At 38.9% G+C, this 27,718-nt stretch overlaps 1 protein-coding gene across 2 annotated transcripts in view; it reads left to right on the plus strand.

Annotated features, from left to right (window-relative positions):
• unc5ca (unc-5 netrin receptor Ca) overlaps positions 1–27,718 on the plus strand; it is a 189,927-nt gene that overhangs the window by 153,226 nt on the left and 8,983 nt on the right. Inside the window, exons 6-15 of one of the 2 annotated variants that reach the window (XM_076890908.1) lie at positions 44–211; positions 476–640; positions 5,816–5,872; positions 13,375–13,566; positions 17,542–17,759; positions 19,242–19,377; positions 19,943–20,030; positions 23,060–23,228; positions 25,569–25,802; positions 27,347–27,496. In XM_076890908.1, the coding sequence (XP_076747023.1) occupies positions 44–211; positions 476–640; positions 5,816–5,872; positions 13,375–13,566; positions 17,542–17,759; positions 19,242–19,377; positions 19,943–20,030; positions 23,060–23,228; positions 25,569–25,802; positions 27,347–27,496 (1,577 nt within the window). The remainder of the gene's footprint in view (positions 1–43; positions 212–475; positions 641–5,815; positions 5,873–13,374; positions 13,567–17,541; positions 17,760–19,241; positions 19,378–19,942; positions 20,031–23,059; positions 23,229–25,568; positions 25,803–27,346; positions 27,497–27,718) is intronic. The other variant, XM_076890909.1, reaches the window with a different exon arrangement.

The following is a 27,718-nucleotide window of genomic DNA, read 5'->3' on the forward strand; positions in this document are numbered from 1 at the left end:
TAAAACACTGTATTCATTAAGGGACTGATCTCTGTTTCCGCAGTGAATGGGGGCTGGTCGACATGGACAGAGTGGTCTCCGTGTAACAGCCGTTGTGGAAGAGGTTTCCAGAAAAGAACCAGGAGCTGCACTAACCCTGCCCCTCTCAATGGAGGACTGCCTTGTGACGGACAGGCTATACACAAACTGCCCTGCACCACACTGTGCACTGGTATTCTGTTCTATTCAAGACTGTTTCATTTAGAATACTTCTTTCCATAATACATCCTGGCATATTGTATCTGTATACATTTGGGCAATTTTTTGTCCTGTGCTCAGCTTCTGCATTCAATTTCTGTCTTTTTATGTGTGTACTCTCCCATGCCACATTTTACAGTGTTTAGGAAATAATTGAATCCGTTATCTTCAGTCTCCTCCTTCTAAACCCTCTTTTTCTCCGTCTCTCATTCCCGTGGTCCCCATCCGTTCCCTCTAGTGGATGGTGTCTGGACAGATTGGAGCAAGTGGTCAGCCTGTGGAACAGAGTGTACACAGTGGAGGAGGAGGGAGTGCAACAATCCAGCTCCCAAGAATGGTGGAAAGGACTGCGAGGGTCTCGTCCTCCAGTCTCAAAACTGCACTGATGGACTCTGTATGCAAAGTAAGTGGATAAATAAGGTTCAGAAGCACTGACATATCTCTTCTAAATGCATTGTGTATCATATATTAAATATAGCTATGAACAATCAATAGGCCAAAATAAACAAATGTCTAGCAGTGTCTGGTTCAAATAACAATTGAATGTGCAGGAATCGACCCTAATTAGGCAGACCAATGAATGTTGACACATGGTCAGATTTTTAGCCTAAGGCAGAAGTCTTGGTGAGTGAAGTGTAACGTGACCATTACTGGGTTCATTTTGAAAATCATATCCATCCATTAAAAAAAAAAAAATCATAGTTCCATATTTTATAGGTAAAATTAAGAATAGAAATACAATTGCAATATTCAACATAACTGCCTCTTTATTGTAGAAACTATAAACTGCAATTTATCAGGTATACTAGCAAATTATATGTGCAAAGCTAAGTTAATGAAATTGATTCTCGAAGAACACTGAGAGATCTATGCTTGTTGTCACATATCACATCTTGCAATGAGCAATGAGTATGCCGATTCTAGCCAATGTCTTACAGTGTCTGTTTTTGAGACGAATTGATTTTACGGAGAGCTGACCTTTAATAAGCCAGGCCATTTGTTGTTGACAATGTGTTCAAAAACCTTTGCCCATGAACAGAAGCCAGAGTGAGTGAAGCTTAGGAAGACAATTAATGGCTTCATTTAAACCAGTCAAAATACCTGCTCTGTATACTGTTTTTAAGGCACATAGTAACACCAATATTTGGAGATTAAAAAAGATGACATAATGGGCAAATTATTATTTTTTTTTTATTTTTTTATTTTTTTATCTGCAGTCTCCTCAAAAAATTGATTCCTGATTTGGTTTAAACATATGTGGAAAAACTGTTTCTTACCTGTGCAGTTGGGCAGCTTCTCTTCATCAGTATTCTTTTTCCTTTTTCTTCATTACTTTCATCGCTTCCTTCATTTCACCATTCATCCTCCTATTCCTTACATTTATGTCAACATTTTAAGCCTTTTCCTCTCTGCCCCTCTAGTTTTATACCTTTGTCTGCTAGCTAGTGATTTGCTCCTTCTCAGCCCTCCACTTTCTGCCTTTGTGTGGAGATTTATGAGAGGGTTTTGAATGACTTTATTAACCTTCCACTTACCACTTTCATGTCCATTACCTCAGTCAAAAACACTTGCTTCACAAGGAAAGTAATGATAAATAATGATGTGGAACAATCATTGAAATCCCCCCTCCCCCCCAACACTTCTGACATCATAAATCACAAATCTTAAAATTACATGAAAAACGTGGGCTGAGTCATAATCTTACAAGCAGCAGCAGCTTTTTTCCAAGATGGAGGCAATTTTGTTTGTTGATTTGTTAGAATGGCGTTTTTTACTCCATGTGCTCAGAGTAACTGGCAGACATGCATGTAACATACTACAGAGTGAGAGAGGGGCATGACAGTGTATAAATGTTCTGGAAAGGCAGACATACAGACTCATTTTCACATTTCAGTTCTCAGTTTTTTCAGCTGTGAAAATTATTTGTGGCTTATCGATAAAAATAGGGAGAATTATTCTGCTCGTCTTGAGTTGATTCACAAAAACGAAGTACTCTAAGAAACTTTAGAATTAACCTGATGATAAATACTGTAGATTGACAATGATATTGGACCAAACCAGCAGGTCATGGGGCCACTCAGCGACATGTGCATTTGAACACCAGAACTTTTCCTTCAAGTTTTTTTATTAATTGTTTTCTTTTTAAGGAGAAAAGAGCCTCACCTGTTCAAAGCATGGTCTCAGCCCAGCGTACCATAGGTGTCCCAGGATACATCTAACTGTGATCGAGACAAGAGTTGCAAAAAAGGTTTAATTAAACTGTAGATTATAATCTGACTGTATGGGTTATGAACATACAAAATATCTGTTTGTAGCTTACTGCTGGGTAATTGGCTTAGGCTACTGTTACAGCTGGCTACGGTTCAGGAAATAGACTACCAATCAGAAAGTCAATGGTTCGATCCCTGGCTTCTTCAGTCCACATTTCAAAGCGTCCTTGGTTGGAGTACTGAACCCAAAATGAGCCCTAATGTCTCCGTCAGAGTGTGACTGTGTGCACGATAGTTAGAAAAGCACTTTAAAGCAGCATGGAATAAAGCACAGAGTGAATGTGACTTGTAGTAAAAACTGCCTTGAGTGCTCAGTTAGTGGAGAAATGTGCTATATTCAGCAAGTAGCAGTCCATTTACAGTCTGAGATAACACATATCTGGATTGCTAAACAGCAGTTCAGATGTGCCGTATTTACAGAAATTATACCTCAACTTTTATTCTTTTTTTCCCTGAATCACTTGGTTATGTTATGCATGTTCATGTTAACATAATGTCATCATCTTGCTGAATTTTATCATCAAAGTGTTTTTTAAACAAGTGAGCTTTTTATTGCAGGTTTTGATCATTTTAAATGTACTTAAATTTACTCTCACTGAAGCATTTCTGATTCTTTTCAGGGAAAATATATGTACTTTATCACTGAACACAAAAGCCTCCAGCTGGAGTTGTTACTTGCGCGAGCATCTTCTTTCAACAGCAAGAATGGAGGGAATAGTAGTGATGATTCAATAGATGGGCTATGCCATGAGCAATGGAATAATATGATATAATTCCCTAAAAAAAGCTTTGCAGTAGGCATAGTATTGACAAATCTTACTCTAGCTGCACCATGGTGCATTGTATACCCAACTCCAATCCATCTAAGAGATTCCCTGCAGCCTATAAGGTATGGCCCCAGAATATGGGATAAAACCAAGGGAAGTATAAGCTTAGGTTCATTTCCTGTAATTGATTTCCTGTCTTTAAAACGGCTGCTCAAAGATGGGTTTATGCCAGCACTAATGTTTCTACTGTTTTCTATGCATGAACGTGTATTAGAAGGAGATTCTGTATGCAAAGCATTTTTCAGATACTATATTTGTGGTATATTTGAAAGGCGTGGAGTGATTCCTGCTGGTTTATGAACGACAGCTCTTTTAAAATGTGGCCTTTAAGCAGCAGTTCATTAGTATGGCAGGGCAGTTCTTATTTGCTGCCTTTAAAGACTTTAAATTGTAACTCGGAGGTTTTCAGGTCTGATAATTTATTCTCAGTGATTGTGCTGGGGGTGCAGTATTTTAGATAGTGGTCTGTAATTGACTTGGTGCTCAACCATACTTTACTCTACACTCCCTCTTTTTCTCTTTCTCGGTCGCGTCTACCATCTCTTGCTTTCTTTTTTTTTATAAAGTTATTCAACCCTGAGAGGCATAAATCCATTTGACCTTACTTCTTTGCAGCATGGAGTGACTTCTCTTTGTTTTTGTTTGTTTCATTTTCTTTATCTCTAAGTTAGACGCATGCATGCCTGAGTGTTTGAGTCTTTCAGGGGTTTTGGAGCCGTTTGTGTTGTTTTATATGTTCTGGCCGTTTGACATTTCTCTGACACATTGATCAGGATTCTTGGAACGGATTCACTCAGACCTCCACTGTGCCATCCTTGAGTGCATAATATTTTACTCGCTGCCTGCTCTGTGAGCACACACACGTGTATGAATGCAGATGCTACTGTACTTAAAAGTACCCGGAGGCTCTGGCAGTTATGTAATCTAGTGTTTGGATAAAACACTCAGGTGTGGGTTGTATCACACAAAATGATGAGCAGTGTCAGCAAGTACAACACAGCATCAAACAACCCATCTCCCCATTGAGAGCCCTGTTCTTCCCCTTTGTGTTCCTTCTTATTGTGGCTACATTGTCTTATTGTTTCTAACCCAGCATGCTAGCTGTTTGCCGCTCCTTGTCTAAAAGCTTTGCCCTCATCCACTGTGCTGTTTTTTCTCTCCATCGTGCTCGTGTTGGGTCTTTCTGAATCATTTTAAGCTTCATTTTACACCCACCATATTTTCATTGTTATTATTTGTTTGAACAATTGCTTTATAATTGAAGTATGATACATTTTTTATCACAGTGTGCTGCTGCTACTATAATCACTGATTCAGATGTTAATCATTGTGACATTTTGTTGCAGTCAACCAAATGCAGCCAGTTGCTTGTTGTCTTACGCCCATGCAAATTCAAGTATGAAACCTAAATTCCTGGGCTATGTAGCCCAGCCCACCTGTACAGCTAAAGCAAAACACCACATTAAGCCTGTCATTTGTCTTGCTGTTTGTTTATATGTGCTTGTCACCCCACTTAACCTCGCCAATGTTTCTCGCTTTTTAGTGCTGAATCAGTGTTCCACGATCAGCTGGTCTGGCAAGAACCTTTTAAGCACACCATGTAGCTATGTTGGCTTTATCAATTATACACCAGCGCTTCAATTATACATCAGTACATGAGTGGTTTATCTGTGTCATAGACCTTCTGTCTGCCACAACTAAGTGAACCACTCAGAATGACACAGCAGTAACTGAATGCATCCAGGCTTCTTCATGATAAGATAAGAAAGATAAGATTAATTTTTTTAATCCCAAAAGTTTCAAAATTGTTGTGTTGCAGGAGACAGACACAGGGAAACAGTGTAACTTCTTATGAAATAAAAATGAAGACCTTATCGAGAAAAAATGCCACAGAAAGTTTAAAAAAAATGTACAGAAGGAGCTTAAAAAAGTAGAAAATACAAAAAAGTTAAGAGCAAATTAAATTAAAACCTATATATAATGTAATATGTAAAACATCTGTTCTTGTCGCAACAGAGCTGAAACAGATGTCAGACTAAAAGTGCTGCTGCCATTCAGCAAGCAATGCTGGTCACCCTGTTATAATCCATAGCATTCACCATAAGCACAAATATCTACGAATTCAAAGTAAATTCAAAGAGGAACATCAACAGAGGGGAACAAAATTCTCTTGATTGACGATAGCTAGCAGTTCCGTCTTTAGGCCACTTACATGTACCATAGCTCAGAGTACACCGATTTTCACAGCCGATGCAGTCTTTCCACATTTCGTCTTACTGCTCAGATTTGTGTGAAGATCCTGATGCACAATGAAAGTCTCAATGTGGTCTGTATGTTTTCATTCAACCTCGATTTTAAAGAAAGAGCAAAAAAAAAGTCTAGCTCAAGGTCTGTGTCCTGTGATGTTGGTCTTATTTTGTTTTGTTTTTCTTTTCCCTTCATCCATCATTCCACCATCCCTTTTCTTTTTCCCATCCCAAGGTTCATTGTTTCAGAAGTCCACTGAGTCCAAAGAAAAGAATGAATTGGGAATTCCATGTAAGTCAATGTTTTCTGTTTTACCACCATCCATTTTTCTTTTGTCTTACTCATCTCAGTGTTTCTTTGATTGAGCATTGACCTTTGGCTCATGCTTTCTCTTTTATTGTTTCATGTCATTTTATATTACCGGATAAGAGCTCTGCTGATGTCTTACATCTGTTGCCTTGATGTACAATCAACTTGCTGTGCTTATCAAGGAAGTCTGAAAGCACAGTAAAGTCTACAGACAGCAGCATTAGCAGTTCTGAAATGTAACCCTGCTCTTAGACAAAGGAAATAGTGGTGGTATCTTTGTTTTGTTGCATACTGATCCCTATACAGATTTTACTTTACAGGTTTTAACTTACAGTTGTGTCCTCTACATTTCTTTCTGGGTGTGCATGTCAGTGTGTTTCCATCCTTTAAATTACAAGCAAATGCTGCAAAACTGTACTGATGTATAATTAAAATCTATCCTCGAAGGATGAGCAGTTCTAGCTATGGGCAGAGTTTTGATGCCATTGCAGTACATTTGAACTGAACCAGAAACAGTGGACAGATTCTACATACAACATCATACAAAAAAGTTAACCCACAGACTTAAGGTTATGGAATTATGCGTTGAAACATGGTGTCATGCTTTTATTTTGTGTAGCTTTACATTGTATTTGTCTTGTAATGGACATCTAGTTAGACATAACCAGCCTTCCACGATTGCAGGAGGTACCTCTTGCAAAGTCTACCCCATAACAGTGACAGTTTCCGTTCATTAACTCGATTCTTTCCTTTGTTTTGTCTTATAGCAGTGAATCGATTCAGCATCAGTTTACTTGACTCACAATTTGTGAGTTTGTTGCAGCGGTTGCCGTTTGGAGAGTAGCCAGCCAGCTTTGAATCATTGCCAAAGTAGGCAATTTGCCTTCGTTCTGAACACTTACTTTGTGTTTACAAGCTTATTGGCTCTCATAGAGCTCAGTGCGCTTCAGCTATGGACCCCGAACTAGTTCAGATTTTCAATCAGTTCTACTGAATTGACCCCTTCTCCTTTAGTGATAATTTACAGGAGGGCACAAGATTACCTGGCAAGGGTATTACTATTTCAAGAGGTATGGGTGCTTCTTAATGAGTAATGAAAAGAATGAATAATGAATGAAAGGATTTAATAAATATATTAATCAGTTTTACTTGCTATCCTACTTCTTTATTCCACACTGTTTTTGATTTTCCGCCACCCTTTTCTTTCCATCTCACTTACTATTACTTATAGAACAACAGAATTTACTACACGATAATGAAGGAGACAGAAATTGAGAGGTGCAAGAGGCAAAAGGACCTCTGCCACTTGTTATTACTCTGCTTTTTACTTCTCATTGCAGGGGCTCTCGTTTTATCTTCAAAGCGATCTATGTGTTTCTCTTATGTGTTCTAATGACTCTCGTTCAGGCTCTGCTGCAGCAGTTTTATCCTACGGTGCTTTGTTAGATGACTAGTCCTAGATGGATCAAGACATGGAGAGAGCTAAAAATGAGACCAAAACAGTCATACCTCATTTAACAGATTGCTACAGTGTTTCATTCAAAAATGCAGGCACAAGCAAAATTATTATAATTTGAACGGCTTCATTGAGAGCCACTAATCACCAAACTGATCCTGCTTTCCCCGAGTATCCCCATATGGAAAAGAAATAGTAAAAACTTATATGTGATTACTCATGAAAGTGGCCACTTTCATGAGTAAATCATATAAGGATTACATGATTTACTCATGAAAGTAGCCACTTTCTCATTACTTTCATACATTGTTTTAGTAAGTATCCAAAACATACAAGTTTCATTATATAAATTTTCATGGGCTCTTATATCTGTTTTCACTGTTATATGCTTTTCATACAAGTTTCACATAAGACAGATACAAACTTTATAAGATTTATATATATCTTTTCCATATGGGTCATTCCAGTTGCGGCTTGATCATTTAATTTAATTTTTGACAGTTTTTTTTAATCCAGTTTATATTTCATAAGTATAGTTGTGCTGATACTGATGTGTCCTATTGCCCACAGTATATGAGTAATTTCTTTTTTGTTTTCTTTTTTATTCTTTTTTTGGGTTATTATCATTTTAGTTTCCCCTTCATAGTTATTTTAACTTGCCATAGCATCCAAGCCAAATAAGAGACTAAATAATTATGAACAGGTGCTGACATTTCTCTTTTCAAAACATCCTTCTCAGCCATTTTTCTCTGATTAGAAATCCAGTCCCAATAAAGCTGCTTTTCTCTGCTCTCTTATTAACAGGGTGTCACCACAACAGGTAGCTCTACTCTGTTTAATTTGGCTGATTTTTACGCTGGTCGCCCTTCCTGATGCAACTCCAAAAGAATCTCAGACTCCTCCTTGGTGAAACCTGGGCTTTTTTCCTTGTTAGGTGAATACATAAACCACTATACCAAGAAGCCATGGTTTAATAACTTACAGAGTAGATTTACCTTAACAACATCCGTCAGTCACACCTATGATAGGTTTCACAATGAAATCCCTTGTCATTCCTTATGGTTGCATTGCATTCACTGTTGACAGCTTCACAAGGGAGGACAGCTGATGGCTGATCAGCTCTTATCTCAGGGTGGTTCATAAATAGAGGCTGAAAAGCTCAAAAAGCAAATGTCAGCAAAATTATTATAATTTGAACGGCTTCATTATGCATTTGTATTGTACCTTGTTTGTTTTGTGAAAATGTGATTTAGCCATCGTGTGAAAAGAGAGATTGGTAGTATTTTATTATTCATAACTGTGGCCAGGATACACTGAGAGAGGTCATAATGTCCCATTCAGTTACACTTCATTAAATATCAGCAATTACACTGTGTTACAGGGTTAAAGAATGCATGAGCTCTAATGACTTTCCTTGCAAACTTTGTTGTAGTCATAGAATTACACCTTCTGGCTTTATTGCCTTTCAAGTGATTCCATATTTTATTTCTTGACACTTTTAACCATTAAGTTTTTTTCCCCAACCATTCTTGAAGCACAGACACATTTAGAAATGACTGCTCACTCTCTCTCACCCCCCCTTTCAATCACCCCTGACAGTTACTTAGAACAGATGCATCTGCCAGGAGTTGGTGTTGGTGTCCGCATGTTTGTGCCAAGCAAGATCAAAAAGGCAGTTGAATGAGTTTCAAGTAGTGATTGTCCACAGTTCTGCTTTGGATGCAGATCACAGAAAAGATAGAGATGACTTAATCTGAGTTATCCTTGTTTCCCCCTTCTTTAAATCCTCGCTGTGGCAGATTGGACAGACTCCGAGAATGACAAAAAGCTGGGCCAATTGATAGACAGTGATCCGTGCTGAGTGATGGTGGACCGGGGCTTCGTTCCGCTAGCCCATGTGTGTTATCGACTGCATGTAAAACTGAGTGTGTGTATAATTGCTCCAAATTCCTGGGTCTTCAGGTTTGTTCACATGTAAGCACGTGTAGTGTACAGTGCCAACACTGGCTGATGCATTTGGTTCCACACTACATGTCACTAAATCCTCAGAGATAAAGTCAGTTCAGCTGCAGCAGCTATGATGCAATGAGTCGCTCAAATCTTGCTCCCAAAACAAAAAAGCAACGTTGGCAAAATCACCTTGGCTTTGCAGCTAAGCCGCATTTGACATTACACACATACTGTGAGCACAAAACAAACATGTACAATTTAAGGTATAACTATTGTGCAAAACAACTACATAAGAGTAAAATATTTTACATTTTGTGCCATTCTTTAATAAAATCTAACATCAGAATCAAATACCGAGGTCCACCAAAGCATTACCAATTGGAAATACATTTGCAAAATGACACTTTTAGACCCCAAATGGGAGTTATGTCTCCACAATTCAACTGTATGAGCACACTAATGCCTCCTAAATTTGTACAAACCAAGCATTCCCACACCACTGTCAAATCTTTAACCACTTGCATGTATATCTGTTGTGTGTGCGTGTGTGTGGCCTATATATTATTATTAGTGTGTGCATGTGTGTGTCTCCTGACCTTTAGAAGATTCTGTCTTCTATAGAGAGGCTGTCAGGTAGCACTTGCCGGAACATCACAGATGAGGTGTTTAAATGTTTGTCTTCCTTCCCAGGTGATTTAGTCATTATTTAAGTCATTTCAGGTCTTTTTGTTGAAAGGTACATATTTTTAATCTAAATCCAATTTAGCTAGCCGTGCTGGTGATTGTGTTGAACATGAAACTGCTTGTCAGGTGCAGGGGAGGGGGTATCAGGTAAGGGAGAAAAGGCGCAGGAAATAGACATGTCCGTTTGTGCGTATCTGTCTATCCATTCACTGTGACCCATAAAAGTGAATATCGGTGTGCATCTATCAGTCCTTAGTCAGACTGCACTCTGTTCAGTTCCTTTTTTTAGTCACAATCATGTCAGAAAAGTGTGGCCTATTATGCAGTTAGTCAGACAACAAAAGAGCATCAGAATTACAGAAAAGGCAGTTTTCAGCCCAAGCAGCACTTTGTGTTTTATGTGAAAGCACAATGAAAATGAAAGACTAAAGAAAGAGATGCATACAGAGAGCTTAGACAACTTGAGTGCCCAAGAAAAGATACTGTGCATTAGTGCTTTTTTTCACATTTCTAAAATTGTCATTGTCACTGGGAGAGAACATGGGACACAATATGTATTTTATTACTTAGCTCAAATTTTTAAAAAGGTCTCATTTTTGATAAAGGTGTATTTTCACTCTTTTAAATGTCTTTTTTCATAAAAAAAAAAAAAAGACACACTGGGGTTTTGAATAGTCTATGAAATAAGTGACAACTTTGGAATCAGTTCTGTTCATTTACTTTAAAAACGGTCGTCTTTGTATGAGTCTCACTAAGCACCATTTATAAGTGCAAGTTTGTCATATTGTGATGGTTATGTGTAAGTAGAAATAAAAAGACAAATCTAGGACAAAAAAGGGAACGAATAAAAAAAAAACCATTTGGTATCAAGCAGTTGTATGTAGGTTACTCAGGCAGGTGGAAGCTCTAATGGGACATGTTGTTTCATTCATCTACAAATCAAACAGATGGAAACAGAGGGAGTCAGAGAGAGGTGTGAGTTACTGAGGGAGCGAAAGATGTAAAGGGGACGGGATATAAACTGATAGAGAGTGAAGAAAGGCTTTTAAGTCCACTGAGATAAAACAAGTTACAGTCAGTGCATACACACAAACACACAGATGCACTCAAACATACATTTATATTTTGAGAACAGGGCTATAGCCTAGTTAAAGTGTCCCAAACCACTGTAGGAGACTGGGATAAGTGAGCTGAGAAGTGATGCTTCTTGAGGCTTTCTGACTTTGCATGTGCTGTGAAGTTCTAGACCTTCAACTTAAAGTAGACACAAGATAAAGTTTCTTTTAATAGATGGGGATGATGATGATCATAATTAAGATCAGGGAATTGGTACTTAAGAGGATTATCCAATTCTATTCCCCTTTGGCAATTGCAAGGACCTTGATAACAGGGCATCTTTACACAGCAAGGAAGTTGGGGCATCGGGGAATTTTCGACAGGCAACATCAGAATGAAAACTGGTAACTGCATGTCACAAAGCCTATTTGAGGTAGACTTTGAAGATTTAAAGGTGGTGCTCTGCGTCTGTGCTAAATCTGAAGAGCAGATATTTGGCAGCTATAGCAAACAGCCACAGTGCTGTAAATCTTGTCGTTAAACACAGATCGGAGGTTGTAAACGCAAATTATAGGAATGATTTTTTTCCCCTCTGCCACAGTGTGGCTTGTGTGACACACGAGGCGCGGTCTTTCCGAAGTCGATCTAGACAGCAGCATTCAGTCAGTGAGACCGTTCGTGTGGAGGCAGGAACGATGCTTTAGTCCACGGCAATATTGACTGATCTGCAGAAGGTTGTCTCTGTTAACTGATTCGTTGTGTTCTCTATAAATGGCAGGAGAAGGAAAAATAGCTACAAGTGACATATTCACGCTATAGGCTCACACCTAATGATGCAGTTTACTGTTATGTAAGGCAAAGTGAACATCTCTACGTTCTGTTGTGAAATATTTTGTTTTAAAAATGATCAAAAGCATTACACTGCTTCTAGTGGGATGGTCAACATTGTGGTGTTTGCCAAAAAGGTCAGAATCATTTTTTTGTAATGAACAAAGTGCCCAGAGAGACCTTGTTCACATCTCTCTCGAACTTAACTTTTAAAAAAGGGGGAAAGCCTGACCCTCGTGTTCGGTTCTCGAGGGACACTAAAAGTGGCTCATAGCTCCCTCAAGTGGCAAGTGAGTAACCAGCAGCGTCACAGATGACCTCTCCTCTGTGAATATGTGCATCGTGTGTTAGCATGTGTAAGCGTGAATGTTTGTGTGCCACATTCTTTCATGCATAATCAAGTTCGTGCTTTATGAACTTGTTCTGATGCGACAACAGCAAATCCTTTAGCAAATGACTCAGGCTGTTTGTAGCTAAAAGCCTGTTATCTGCCTCTCAACTTTAAGGGTGGATTAAAAGCAGGATTCCTATACTTTTCAGTCTTCTTAATAGCTGCAGACAAATCCCCTCCCACCCGCTACACAGGACATGATTATGAGCAGTTCTTTAACAGTGAGAGTACACTAAGAGTTTCTCAGGCACTTTCATATTAAATATGTAGGCTTGTTTGTTTTGCTGCTTTGAAGTTCAAGTGCATTCCTACTTCCTTTGCCTGCTTTGCTGTTATCTCCTCTCCTCTGCTTCTTTCCTTTCCTCGCCATTTCACTGTCTTCTCTCTTCGCTCTCCTTTGACTTTATCAGCCAACCTCTTACTCTCCTTTCAGTTCATTTCTATTCACTTGCACTCTCCATATGTGTGTTCTGTCCACAGATTGCCTTTCCTTCCAATTACATCCTCATCTTCATCCCCAGCGATCTCGTTTCCTTTCATCCTTTTCTCATTTCTTCTCCTCTTCATCCTTAAGTGTGTCACATACCTTTTACCATCTGCATCAACCATCAGTTAAAAATTTAGATCCGTCTTCTGCTTCAAGATGTGCCTCATGAATGACAGTTTAACCATTGTTCCAGCCAGAGTACAACTGAAAATGGCTGTTAGGACCCCCCTGTAAAATAATTAACAGCCTTATTAAGTTTCAAGAGTTGGTAATTTTCTTTTTTTTTTTATGAAAGGTGTCTTTGTCTGTGTAGACAAATTATTATATTACACGAGCTGGAGGGCTGTTTGAAAGGTTCAGTTGAAATGAAACCCATAGTACTTGTCCTTTGAGTCTGAATTGAAGTATGAGGTAAAAGTGAAACTGTCAAACACAAATTACGAATGACAGACTCATAAAAGTATTTTATTCTCTGTTAGCACCCTACTGCCCCACAAGTATTATCTAAGTTGTTTATAGCCACTTACATTTCTGATGTACAGTTTCTCCTAAGAAGGTATTTAAAGTATGAATGGGTCTTGATTCATCAGTACGTGTCTAACATGGTCTTCTTCTCTCTCGTCCCCCTCCAGCTGCCCCGAGCACAGATGATGTGGCGCTCTATGTGGGGATAGTGATCGCAGTGATTATGTGCCTGGTCATCTCCGTCATCGTGGCGCTCTTTGTCTATCGCAAGACGCACCGCGACTTTGACTCTGACATCATTGACACATCGGCACTAAATGGAGGCTTCCAGTCTGTTAATATCAAGACAGCCAGATCAGGTAATGAGCGTTTGACATTTGATTCTGAGGGGAAATACAGAAACTCTATACAGAATGTTTACAGTATATCTATCTATATATATTTATATGCATCCAACACAAGTTTAAAAGCAATTTTGTTCTTCTTCTCCGACGCAATGGTGTCTTTCTAAAGAAAAAAATGTATTACAATAAAGACAGTACAGCAAGTTCAATCATTTTCTTTATAAACCACCTTGAAGTGGTATTTAAATGCAGTGAAATTATTTAGCCTGTGCAGCTGCCTCAATGGTCCATCAATATTGGTATGACAGCAAAACAGAAACACTACAATGGTTGGAGACAGAATCAGGGTCAGCTGGAACTCTTTCAAGTTGACTTATGTGATGTACTTATTTATATTCACTGTATTACCCTTATAGATGGCAATCAGCACACCCTCAATGTCAAAACAAAAAGTTTTTCTATGTAAAGCTACAGATTTTGTCAAAGAAGGCTGGTGGCTTTGAAGAGAACTTTAGTTCCTCTCCAGACAGAGCTGTCTGTTTGGCAGGATAAAGAGGAAAAATCTATCTTGGTTGCTCCAAAATCCTGTTTCAGTCAGACTACATACAACCTTACTTCAAAATATCCCTGCTATGCTCACTTTAAACCGATTCTGAAGGCTACTCAGGCTAGTCGGATAATTGCTGTTAAGTAGGAACTTGACAGCAAGGGTCTGCCTACCTTGTGCTCTCTCAAAGAGAGCACTAGAAGTTGTCCTAGAGTATCACTATAGCCAATGATTGATACAATAGAGAGATAAATACACAGAGAGACTGATAGAAAACAACAGATATGACCATTTGTCAATTGAAATATTGTTGTGTGTCCCATCCACTTTAGAGCTTTGACACTAGTATCATTTTGTTTCATTTCTCTGCTTCCTCTGATGGTTTGGATTAATCTCTTTACACCTGACACTGCTCTCCTCCATCAAAGAGTCTCTCTCTGTCACTCTCATTCTGCTCTTCACTTTTTCCCCCTCGACCTTCATATCTGCACATTCAGTTCAATCATATTTCCTGTTTATCAGCATCCTCCTCCCTTCATCCCAGTCTCCATGTCTCTGTCTTCCCATAGCTATGTGACTCCAGCCACAACAGACACTCCCTCATGTTTATCTTCCTTTTAAAATGGAGCTATATTTCACTGTCTGCTGTCTGTATTGTCATTTCTTCCTCTCTGCACACGTCCACAGAGTTAAAAGCTTACTGGAAAAGCCAGGAAGAGGAAGGGAATTTGTATTAATCAGGTGTCAGTCCAAAGATGCCATTAGGTCGGGTTATTCTTGTAGAAAGAAATGACATAAACACCTTGATTTAAAATCTCTTAACACAGACCTGCACAAACGCAGTAAAAGTTCGCCTACGTGAAGCGAGTAGATCCTACAGCCAAACATGTATTCATACATTTCCACAACTTTGAATGACACACTCTAAAAGAAACTAAGCAAACGCTCAGTCTGTTTTCATCATAGTCAGCTGCACTTTATGGTCTCCATATGAAAAGCATTTTTGAAAAGGGTTACATTTGCAAATATTTCAGGGTGTTCTTTAACGGTGTGTTCATTTGTGGCCGAACATTAACATTGAAACCATAGTGTGCATGATGAGGGTGTGCAGTGCTAACTGGTTAACAGTGAGCTAAAATGGTTGTGCATGACTGCGCATGTGTGTGTGGACAGGAGAGGAGTAAACTTGTTCCTATGTGTAGAGACAGTGTGACATTTTATCAGTAAAACATTAGGATGCATGTCACTCTGTGTTGAGGGACCATTTCCGATTACAATTAATGAAGAATTATGTCCCAGCGTGTTTCTCTCTCTCTCTCTGACTCTCTCTCTCTCTCGCTCTCTCTCTCTGGCTTTCTGTTAGTTGTTAATTAAATTTCAGCAGGGATGATTTGGCAGGAATACCCGCTGGCTTTAAGGGTAAACAGCCTGGTGATAGAGAAAGGAAGAGAGTGATAGGCAACAGATGTGTGTGTGTGTGTGTGTGTGTGTGTGTGTGCGCGTGTGTTCGTGCATACATGTTAGTGGTGGTGGTGGGGGGTGACAATGAAGGAAATTTAAAATTAGAATGGATGGACTCTTAGAGAGAACAACAGGTTTTCAGAGTCTGAGCCCAAAAAAATAATCGGGATTTGTTCCTTAATAGGTAACTGGTCTTCTTGTGATCTCAGTCCCAATTAAATCTTGAATATTTGCAGAATTTTCTGAGAGGGGTTTGTGTAGAAGTAAGCTCTGTTGTGCTTCTGCCCTTAGGGTAGCTTCTGTGCTTCTAACGTGGTTATAGCAAGATGGTTCTACAGAACTGTTACAGGGCTGCTCGAAGCACATTCACTTGAATGGCATTGATGAAGTTTGATGAAGTTTAAGTAAATGTCCGTCAGCAGAACTATCTAAAAGCACTGAGGCTAACATTCTAGCAGACAAAACATTGCTGTTACTGTGAGTGATATCAAAGCATTTGTAATTACTTAACTATTTATTTTATGATTAAAAAACAATAGGTCAGTACTGTATGGATCCTAAAGAAGCCATGCGTGAACCTGCTGTTGCTGTGGTGGTTATAGCTATAATTCAGTGTCTCATGCACTTTTATTACCATACCGTATTGATGTAGTGTGCATGAACCTTTTCACAATAAGCACAACAGGAAATCAACAGGAGAGCCTTACCTATCCTTCCCATGTATAGTGCATGTGGCACATGTTTATGGTGTGTGTATCAGTATGTGCTTTATAGTGTTCGTGTTGTTGGTACACAAGGCACATTTGCATGTGCGAGTGCTTTTGTAGTACCAACCTGTGACAATGCACTAGTGTTTTGTTTATGACAGTGCTTCTGTGTGTAAGTGGGCTGCTTGTTTGCTTGCAATACATCAAAAGAGTCAAGATTCCTCCATTAGCATACGTCAGCTGTGCCAGCTTAAGAAAGAGCAGGGTAAAAACTTCAGGATATACAAAGACTCTAACACGTTTTGCAGCCTCAGATCAAACTATACAAGTCAAAGGATAGGGTTTTTTTTATTCATTTGAATTTTACTGATTAGAAGTGACAGACTTCTAATTTTTTAAATATAGTGTGTTAAACAGTTACTTTGTTTATGGGAGACTTTGTAACTTACTACATCTACAATGAAAGATGTAGTAAATCAGAAGCGTGTGATGACTAATGACATGAAAAACAAATGAGAGGCTCTGAATGTTATTCAAAGATCAAAGTGCCTTTGGCCTGAATTATGATTGAAATGACAGCATTCAGTGTATTTTCAAAAGTAACATAGTCTGATGATTTTAATAATGTCATAAAAAATTGTTCATATAGTGTATCATTACATAAATGTATATTATGTATTATACCTATTCCAAATAGTGGAAAATAGATACATGGATGAGTATTAACACAAGTTGAATGTCACTCTGTACGCACTAATGTTATTTCGGTTTGGAAGAAAGTAGACTCTGATGAGAGTTTTAAGAGCTTATAGCACAGCTTGAAACTGAACTTTTGTGTTGTGAGATAGTTTTGATAATACACATGTTTAACTCCTGGAGATTTGAGTGTTTTTTGAGGTGAAGTAGAAGTCTCTTGCTCTCTCTGTCTCTCTGTTCAGCAGCCATGACTAGTCCTTCATGCAGCCAGGTCATGCCCCCGTGTACAGCAATGTATTATCCCAGACACTGATAGCTTATCAGCAGCCTTGACTGACTCTTCTGCCTCCCCCTTTTTCCTTCTCACTGATCTTGCTACAACTTCTACACATCTGTCCCCAGCTTCACGCACGCACGCACACACACACACACACACACACACACACACACACACACTGCACTATACAACACCATAGATTTACTTTATCTGGTCTGTCTTTTCCCTGAACCGCTCTGATATCATGTTGTAAATTCTCTCGTGCTTCTGTCTCTCTTCTTGTGTCAATTTTACCCCTCTAGCTGATTTGCTGACTGCTCCGCCAGACTTAACAAATGCAGCTGCCATGTATCGGGGTCCAGTCTATGCTCTTCATGATGTTTCAGACAAAATTCCAATGACCAACTCTCCTCTCCTGGATCCTCTTCCCAACTTGAAGATCAAAGTGTACAACTCTTCTGGACTGGTCACACCTCAGGATGACCTCGGAGGAGACTTTACGTCTAAATTGTCTCCTAAGGTAGTGTTGCCCAACACTAATATCCTTGAGCTTGTATCTTTTTTTCTGCTTGAAAGCATTTTGTGTGATCACAGTAGGCTATTTCCTCCTGTCTGTATTTAATCTGCAAGAGCAGTGTGAGAGATTCTACAGCACAGCACAGCTGCGCATGTCTTCCCAGTCACATGAAGACACTACACACCATTAGTATACATGCGGCTAAGTGCCCCACTTTCCCTCCCTGCTCTGTCAAATACATGGCATGCATACTAGAGTCAGTTGTCACAAATATAGATGAAACCGCTCAGTTTCATCACAGCACCTGTCCTCAGGCAGTACGAGGGCTGAACTCTCCATCTTTGAACTCTACAGATCAGTTGCCACCTTTTGATGATTTTATCTGTTTCTTTTTTTTTTGTTTTTTTATAATTGATCACATGCTGTGTCTAATGACTGACCTTGCCAAGGTAATTTGTGGATTTTTTTATTATTTATTTTCTTTGTTTATAGTCTGATGTGTTCATCCTTAGTTTAGCGACGTTAGGTCTTCTCAACTTTGTGTGATGCTGGAGTAAAACAGTGAATATCAAATCCTTCATTTACATTTCACCCTGAGGTGATCATGCATCACCCCCGTCCCCAGGCAGATGGAGGTCTTACCTGTGGCATCATAATGAACAGAAAAGGAACTTATGCAAGTAAAAAGCATAATTGATCAATAAAGTCAAATTTTAGAAGAAAAGGGACCGATTACAGTTCCATTGTAATTCTTGTCCTGACAAAAATAAAAATGAGATTGACACAGTGAAACTTCTCTGGACTTTCATGAGATTTTTGCTTTTGCTTTTGCTTTTTCTTTGTTTTGTTTTTGCTTTAGGCTACATATTTAATGTGATCCGACGCGAAGTCTTTCAGAGGAATTCAATCCTTTAAACCGCATTGCATTCTTTTTCTCCTTATGCATTTTTGAACCTCATTCACCCTTATCGCTTTAAGCTTTTGCATATTGCTTTTATGCATAACGGAGGACAATGCCTGCCCACATAAAAGGTCTATTAAAAAAAGATACTTATTACATGGTTACTCTAACATTGTTTGCAGAAAGAGTCACGCATCTATTCATGTTCTTCTTGTTTAAAAGACGTGTAACAGAGCTTTCAAAAAGTAGTGTTTTCAAATGTGAATGTAGCTCTGCTGATTTGTAAGTGTGTACAGTGTGTATCTTCTTCCTGTGCTGCTGTGGGTTTTCTCTGGGAGCTTTGGTTTCCATCTACAGGCCTAGGACACGCATGTTAGCTTGAGCTCTTGGGTATGAGATAAACAAAACACTTAAAGTGCACAGGATAAAGCACTGTAAATGTTGCTGGTACTATAAAGTGCTTTGAGTGGCTGGTAAGACTAGAAGATAGTATATAAATGCCAGGCCAATTTGAATAGCATGTGTCATATACAATACTGTAATGTTTTGTTAATATCACTGTTACTGTTCTTTTATCAACATAGGTAACTCAGTCCCTGTTGGATAACAGTGACACCATGAACCTTCGCAATCAGAGCTTGGCCCGAACACGAGATCCTTCCTGTACTGCTCATGGATCCTTCAACAACCAAGGAGGACACCTCATTGTACCCAACTCTGGTAAACGTCCCACAAGTGTTTAACAGCAAAAATGGTTCCTGTGCAGTGACAAGACCGCAAACAGGGAGAGTTGTATCATTTTTCTTGCTGATTAGTAACAGTAATCAGTAACAGCGATCACAGTAAAGTTAAGAATATGTGGCAATGTTTGTTTTAGTGATTTATTCAGATATATTTCCTCTACTGGCCTCTGACTTCATTAGATACTTAAGCGTGTAAGTACCTTTGTTGATACTGTTGCGGTCAGATTCATATGATTTAGTGATGAACCAAGATTTCAAAGGAAAAAAAGAATAAAGGAAAGCAGCAGCTGTATTAAGGTAAAGATGTGTTGTGTGACCTGTTGATGAAAAGCAGCTTTCAAAGGCTGTGAAATATTGCATTGTAATGGAGTATTTAAGACAAGGTTTTACATGGGTTGCCTTTAAAAAGATTATCATTATGAGTCATTACTTAATAAAGTGATGATGGGTTTCACATTCAGTAATTCAGTTGTGCATGGTGAAATTGATAAATCCAGTGATGAAACTCATTCATTCTGCTTCCTCTGTCCTTCCTCCTGCAGGAGTCAGTTTGTTGGTTCCAGCGGGTGCTGTTCCTCATGGCAGGGTGTATGAAATGTATGTGACTGTGCACAGGAAGGATAGCTTGAGGTAGGTTTTGTCTCTCTTTCCCCATTTTCTTTTCTTTTATGTGGCTGTTTCCTTTCAATTGTTCCCTGCTGTCCTTATTTTTCTCTTCATCTCTGCATCTCCCTCTGTGTCCTTTTTTTGTTGGTTTGTTTGTTTGTTTCCTTTGTCTGTACTTCTCTGCCTCTGCCCAGATCAGTGGCTTCTTGTAGCTGTTTGTATGGCGGTGTGAGGAAGCTTTCATAGTGTGACACAGACTTACAATCTATAAGAAAGGGATATATTATAGTGCATTCACATATACCTTTTTTGTGATTCATTCAGCAGAGGTCAGTTGGTGGCACAATGCATATTATAATACCAGAATTAGAGTTAAGTTAAGCAGCTTAAAATGGAATATTTGACACATTAATTACTACCGACTTAACCTCCTAATCTGTACACTAATCCATTAAATTTACATTGTTAATCAGGTTTTGATTCAGGACTATATTTAAATGTAAGGCTCTTAAGATTCATTACTTTGAAATATGCCAAACTACAGCAGACCGTTGTGCGACCAACTGATTGGTTTTAACTTCATGCTACATTATAAAGCCAAAGAACAGAGCTTTTGAAACCGTATGTAGAGAGATCACTGCAACGACTGTAACTAACAGATTAGTGGTTATTTTTGAGAATGCTTTAATCTTGTTACATGTTCTATAACCCTCCCCCCTCCCAAAAAAGTACATACATCATGTAGGTCGCTCTCTCTTTGTTAAAGTGACAAGGCACACTGATTTTGATTCGGTTAAAAATTGATGTTCACCTTGGAATCAATACGGAGCAAAATCCATTCATATTTACTTGAAGGGGTTTTTAAAATGGGAATCTTAAAACCTGGATAAATACAACCAAGAGGGTCCAAATGACTATGGACAATGGAGAGACACAGTTTGAGTCATGTATGTTGTTCCATGCACTCATTTTACACTCTCTTCAATCAGCAGCAGTCAATAGGAATTAGGCCCCGTGCAACATGCTGCAGTATTTCTAAGAGTCGAACATGTTTTCAGCCCGCTGTGTTTACACAGAACATCACATAGCTACGTTTACTTACCTCAGCAACCCTTGCCTAAGGTGTCAGATTAACAACAAACAAAAGTCAAAGCATCTCTTGTTGTATTTGCAAGATAAAGGATACAGAACATCATAAATCAATAAAGCTGTAATTCATTAAGGGGTGACCTCAGCATTAGGTAGTTAAAAGGGTGCTATAGTTTCACTCCCACTGTTTTTATCTTTGTTTTTTCTACCCATGTGAACCCTTTATGAGTCAATAATGAGCCCCAGCAGCTGAATCGATAACACTGCTAAGGATTAGCTCTCCCTTGACACAAGGTGGGCTGAAAAAAAAAAAAACAACAGAAGAAAAACATTGTTAATATTTAGATCTATCTCCTCTATCTGTATGGCCTCATTCACAGTCAATATATGGCTTCGGGAAGATGAGGGATAATGGATCGTACTGGCATTTGACTTGTATATTTTTTGCGTTTACTGCGAGTGTTGTTTAAGTATCTGGTTTCAATTTTCAGTTTACAAATGAGACTGCTATGTATGATCTTTTGGATGTTGAAGTTTTCTGCTGCAGTACTGAGTCATACATTAGTTAGTGAGTGCTTGAGGTTCCAACATTTAGATGTATAAAAAGCACAAGAGTGTATGATTAGTAGCCTTTTATTTTCTGCCCCGTGAGCTGCAAGCTATTGAATCCAACTGAGGCTGACTATACAAATCATTCTCCAATAGAGTTTGTTCTTGCTCTGTTTTTCTTCTGTTCTCTACGTTGCAAAGGTAATCTATTCCTCACACGTAAATGTCCAGCTTTGTACTAGTGCATCTCAAAAAATTAGAATATTGTGGGAAACTTGTTTTTTTCTTTTTTCCTAATTCAGCTGAAAAGGTAAACAGACGTTTTTAATGATAATGATGGCTTATAGCATGAAAATCAGAAACCTGGTATCTAATATTATTAGATTATTTTCTATGATCAATCAAAAAAGCATTTACAATACACACATGTCCAATTCTGAAAAGTATTTTAGTCTGCACTGCTTTAACACAAATTACTGCATTACTGCTTGTGGCATGTAGGCAGTCAGTTTGTGGCCCTGCTGAAGTGTCATTGAGGGTGCTTTGATAGTAACCTTTCACTTATCTGTGTTTTTTATTTAAGTGGATTGTCATCGTTTTGACAATACTCCATAGATTATTTATGGAGTTCAGGTCAGGTGTGTCGGCTGGCCAATCAAGCACTGTAATAATACGGTGAGTTGGTAGTAGTTTTGACAGTGTGTGCAGGTGCCAAGTCATGCTGCAAAAGGAAATCGGCTAAGCTTGTCAGCAGATGGCAGCATGAAGTGCTCTAAAGCCTCTGAGTAGATGCCTCAGTCCTCTCCTTGTGAAGCTCTCCCAAGTTCTCGAATTGACTTTTCTTGACAATCCTCTCAAGACTACAGTGATCCCTGTTGCTTGTGCACCTTTTCCTTCCAGTCAACTTTCCATTAATACACTTCGATGCAGCGCTCTGCAAACGGACAGCCTTTTCAGCAGTGACCCTCCTTATGGACAGTGTCGATAATCACCTTCGGGGGAATTGTCAAGTCAGCAAGCTTCCCCAGAATTATGGTTGTGAGTACGCAGTTAGACAGAGAGACGCACGGTGTTTAAACTGACTGAATAGTAATTTACTCAAAATTACGTAATCCAAAATTTTGAGATACTAGTTTTCCGATTTTTGTGAGCAAAAAAAGCTTAAAATATTTCTCTTTATCCACAATGAATGTGGACTATTTAAGGGTATCAATATATTAAGATTAGAATAGAATTAGAGTATATGAAGATTCTTTAGTTGTCCAAAATATTAACAAGGTAAAAACAAAACACAGACCTGAAGTGAGCCAATTTAGCTTCGTGCGATTGAAGCTCGCAGTAGCTGGGATCCGACAGCGCAGCCCTCCTGTTGCTCTTTTCTGTCGTGTCACCTCAGTGTTATCTGTGTTTCCCAGACCCCCAGTAGAGGACATCCAGACAGTTCTTAGCCCAGTGGTGAGCTGTGGACCTCCAGGAGCCCTGCTGACCAGACCAGTGATTCTCACCATCCACCACTGCTCTGACAATGTCCAGGAAGACTGGCTCATACAGCTGAAGAATCAGCTGGCCATGGGAGAATGGGAGGTGAGCGTTCAGCTTTGTGTCCTTTTTGTTTGTGTGCACTATTTATGTTCCACTGTTTTTAGAGAGAGGCAACATACAGTTTTTGAAAAGAAAAGCTGTCGCTGTGTTGCCAGCTAATGAGAAATTGAAATTTCTGACGGATGTGAATACACAGAGATGCACGTGTACAGTAAAATTTTCTAAATGTGAAAAAGTCTGCAAATAATTGTTTACACAAAGTAATGGCAAACCTGCCCACAGCCATAACCAAGTAAGTGATATGCAGTCATTTGCACGGTACACACACAGCATATAGAGGAATAACCTGAATTACACATACACTCTGTGTATTCATTGAGCGAGAGAGAGGAAGAGATGGAGAGAAGGAGAGAAAATTTGGTAAACAGAAATTGCCTACAGGCTAGTAGACAAGCAGGGGGTTGAAGACTCCTATCAGAAGCAATTTGTTATGCTTCTGCCATCCTCCTCTTCTCTCATCTTTCTTCTTATGCTTCTATCTCTCCTTTTTTTCTATCCTTCTCTTCCTCTCTCCTCCCGTGTCTCTCAGCATGAAGTCTCTACCTCAGCAATCTACTGCGTGTGTCTGTGTGTGTGCGCATGTGTGCGTGCGCATGTGTGCATCCTTGTGTGTGGGTGTGGGTGATAAGACTGTCTTGCAGCATCACTGTGTCTACAAGGCGCCCGTATGCTGTCTTCTGTTGCTTATCACAGCTCAACACAATGTCTTTGCACAATTAGCCATGCATAAGACTGTGTGTGTGTGTGTGTGTGTGTGTGTGTGTGTGTGTGTGTGTGTGTGTGTGTGTGAGAGTGAGAGAGATTCAGAGGAGAGGCTCGGTGCAGAGTGGTTAAAAAAAAAAAACAAGAAAAATGAAAAGTGGAATTTCATCAGGAAGTCGATTTGTTTTTCTTTTATTGCAGTAGAACATCCATTTCCCATCACAAAGTTTTCCCCAAAAGAGTGAGAGGAAAGGTAATTGAATTCCCCTCATATCAGGGGGGAGCAGCCACAGTTGTGATTACCAGTAATAACAGATTCCTACCATACTGCTTCCTGACCTCTTTGTATTGATTCAGCTCATCTGTAGGAACACAACCCCGCATGAACTGTGATTCAATACTCAATATTTGTATCACACGTTAACGGAGTCACACAAGCAAACATGGATATCTGCACAACTAATTGCGGATCCAGTGGTCACATAATAAGAACACAGATAGCCTGTGCATCCTCCGTTAACCAAGAGAAACGCATGGGTTTACCATAACTCAGACTGCGACAGGGAACTGTAGAAACGATATGAGCTACAGCCAGCAGATATCCCACAGCGGGATTGGACACACTTCACAGACAACCTCTTTAACCAAGTCTCATCATTCTCCCGAAGTACACACTGATGTACTTCTATAAGTATATACAGCAAATACACTTACAGTGTGCTAAAAAAGATTTATATTCCGTATTATATTCATGCGTGTTGGAAAAACCTTCTTTTTTTGTTGTTAAACTACAAGCAATTGAGTTAAGAAAACCTCTTAACTCAATTTGCATAAAAACAAAAACGGCAAACAAACCTGTTTATAGGAGCGGAATGCATTTGAAATAAACCGCAACCTTGCTCACTTATGGGCTGTTTGCATTAGTGGAAAAGCTTCCAAATGCAGGTGCTGTCAGGTTATGTTAACAGACAGGATGTGGCTTAATGCCCGTAAATTCTCAAATAAAGCCTGTACTCAAATAACAGCCAGCTTTTAACAATAGTGGTCTGTATGACCAAACGAAGGACAGCCCTAAAAAACAAAAAAAAAGGTGGGAAAACAAGATTAACCAGACCATGGCTCACTTTGTAAATTCACTTTGCAAATAATCTACATTTTCATGGTCTCTTTAACAATACTCTGCTCTATATTGATCACATATGTTGTTTTAAGCCAAACACTGTTGTCACGCAGTTTTGCTCAACGTGATCCTACTGTGACATTTATCTCAGGTTTAATGCTGATTAAATCTACCGTTTTGCTAAGAAAAATTTTAAAAAAGCTCTTCAGATGAGAAAGGAAATTATGGCTATGAATGTCTGGAGCAGTTTTAATATGAAACAGATTGAGCAAGTGTTAAGTTTAATTTGACAACAGCACCTATCGTGGATTTAATTTAAAAGGTGGCCTTTCTTAAATGAAAGAACTTTTTGATTGAGATGAGTAAAGGCTCACATGGTATTTCAACAGTACTGTGTTAAAGAACTTCCAACATTGCATTCACAGTCACCCGTCATAGGCACAAAATGGTACTGTGTATAAAAAACATTTTCTCCTTTTTTTTGTATCTGGTTCCTGAAGGATGTGGTTGTAGTGGGAGAGGAAAACTTCACCACCCCCTGCTATGTGCAGATGGACTCAGAGGCATGCCACATTCTGACAGAGACACTGGGGACGTACTGCCTGGTGGGCCAGTCAATTGGCAAAGCAGCTGCCAAGAGGCTCAAGCTGGCTGTTTTTGGGCCCGTTTCCTGCACAACTTTGGACTATCACATCAGGGTCTATTGTCTGGATGATACGCAAGATGCACTCAAGGTAAAGAATTGAAGCTAAATAAATCCCAAGCCAAGTAGTATTTTTTCCACTTGTGTTTTAATAGACATATTAGATAAATAGAGTACGTATTCACCCCCAGTGCCTTGAATAACACCGAAGGCATTTGATACTATCGGCTAAAAGTGTTGCTGCATTTATTAGTGCTGTGAGAGATTTAGCTCTCTCTTGGACTACCCATACTAAAATGCTTTCATGATAATTTACATTTGAAAAGAAATGTATATATAAGCATTTGAACAGAAAGGGCTTCACAGAGTCGTAAATAGAAGCTTCTGCACCTCTTGTCTTCTGGAAATGAGCTAAGAAGGAGTAAACAACACAGGGTCAAGCAATGTCAAAGCAGCAGTGCTGCTGAATTCAAACAAATTCAAAGCACTGGAGGGACCATCTGATATGGGAGATTAACAGTGGTAATTTATGCATGCAATGTTAAGTCAAGTGTCAGTGGCACACAGCCATGCACACTCTTGCACAAACATAAAAAAACACTTAGTTTTACCAGTTCAAACAAGCAATTGTAGCTCTAATTGAGAGTTCAGGGGTGTGCTTTTCTTTTCCAATGATGAGGACTTTGTTTAGTATAATTGATAGGCTGGCTAGAGGAATTGATTATTTTGAAAAGGTTGTAGGAGGCATCAAAATTCAAACGGATAACTTAGTATAAACGAGTGCTTCTGTGTGTATTTTCAAGAGCCAATTAATATGGCTCAGATATAATTCTGTAGTATTCTCTTGGTGTGAACTTACCCAAAAATACATACAGATGTCTTTTTTATTAGGGTCAGTAAAAATCCCCACAAAATAAAAAATAACTTTGGTACTTTCGTAGTGTTTTCTTCCCTGCACAATTGGCTAAACAATGAATGGAGTGTGTCATTTTTATATTGAAATCAAACACAGTGCGTTGCAACAAACAATCCACAATAAGTACTTTGCTTCACCTTTAGATCTGGAGTGAGGTTGTCCTTTCTCATCCTTTGAAGCTAGACAGGCTTTATTGCTGAATTTAAAACTAGATGCAACAACCATCATAAAAGACGAAAATGTAATCATTTGTAATAGGTTTATTCTTTTAGTGTATTAAAGCCCAGAGTGTAAGCAATATGATACATTGAAGTCATCTTTTAATGCCAATAGAAGTAATTTAATTTTACCATATTGCATTAAAGATATGCTTCATTTCCTCATATCTCAAAACAGCAGTACATTGACTGGTGGGGCATTATTAATCAAGGGTTTTATTGAGCCTCTTAATGTGTCTTTTCAGTTCAGTGCGTTTAGCAAAGCAAAGCTTTGCTTAAAATCAGGACATACAAGCATGGAGATGTGTGATGATATCTCATTAAATCTTTAATGCATTTTAGATGTTTTATGGTGCCTTATGTGCAGTAATTTTGCAAATTAAATCAAAGGTCTTATACATTCTCTAATGTATGAAAATGGTCCAGTGAGTGAGATGAAGCAGAGGGAAACCTGGAGAGTAAATATAAAGTTGTTATTTCTTTATGTGGGGTTTTGTGTAGGAGGTTCTTCAGATGGAGACCCAGATGGGAGGAAAGCTTCTGGATGAGCCAAAGACGCTGAACTTTAAGGACAGCACACATAATCTGAGGCTGTCCATCCATGACGTGCCAAGCGCACATTGGAAGAGCAAACTCATTGCAAAATATCAGGTAAGAAGGATGCACATGTAGATGCACTTTGAAATGTAACAATTCTATACAGGCACCAAAATCATTTCTGACCTCAAATGGTCACAAAATTTACAAATGTGGAGAAAAGTCCACATTTCAGATGCTAAAGTTATGTTTTTATTGTTAAATTCTGGAAAACAGTAGTACTGGTGCATTTACCTGGAAAAAAGATTTTTGAAAAAACGTGTATTTATTTTCTAC

The sequence above is a fragment of the Maylandia zebra genome, linkage group LG12 (assembly GCF_041146795.1).
Source record: "Maylandia zebra isolate NMK-2024a linkage group LG12, Mzebra_GT3a, whole genome shotgun sequence".
In the NCBI taxonomy this organism is placed as follows: domain Eukaryota; kingdom Metazoa; phylum Chordata; class Actinopteri; order Cichliformes; family Cichlidae; genus Maylandia; species Maylandia zebra.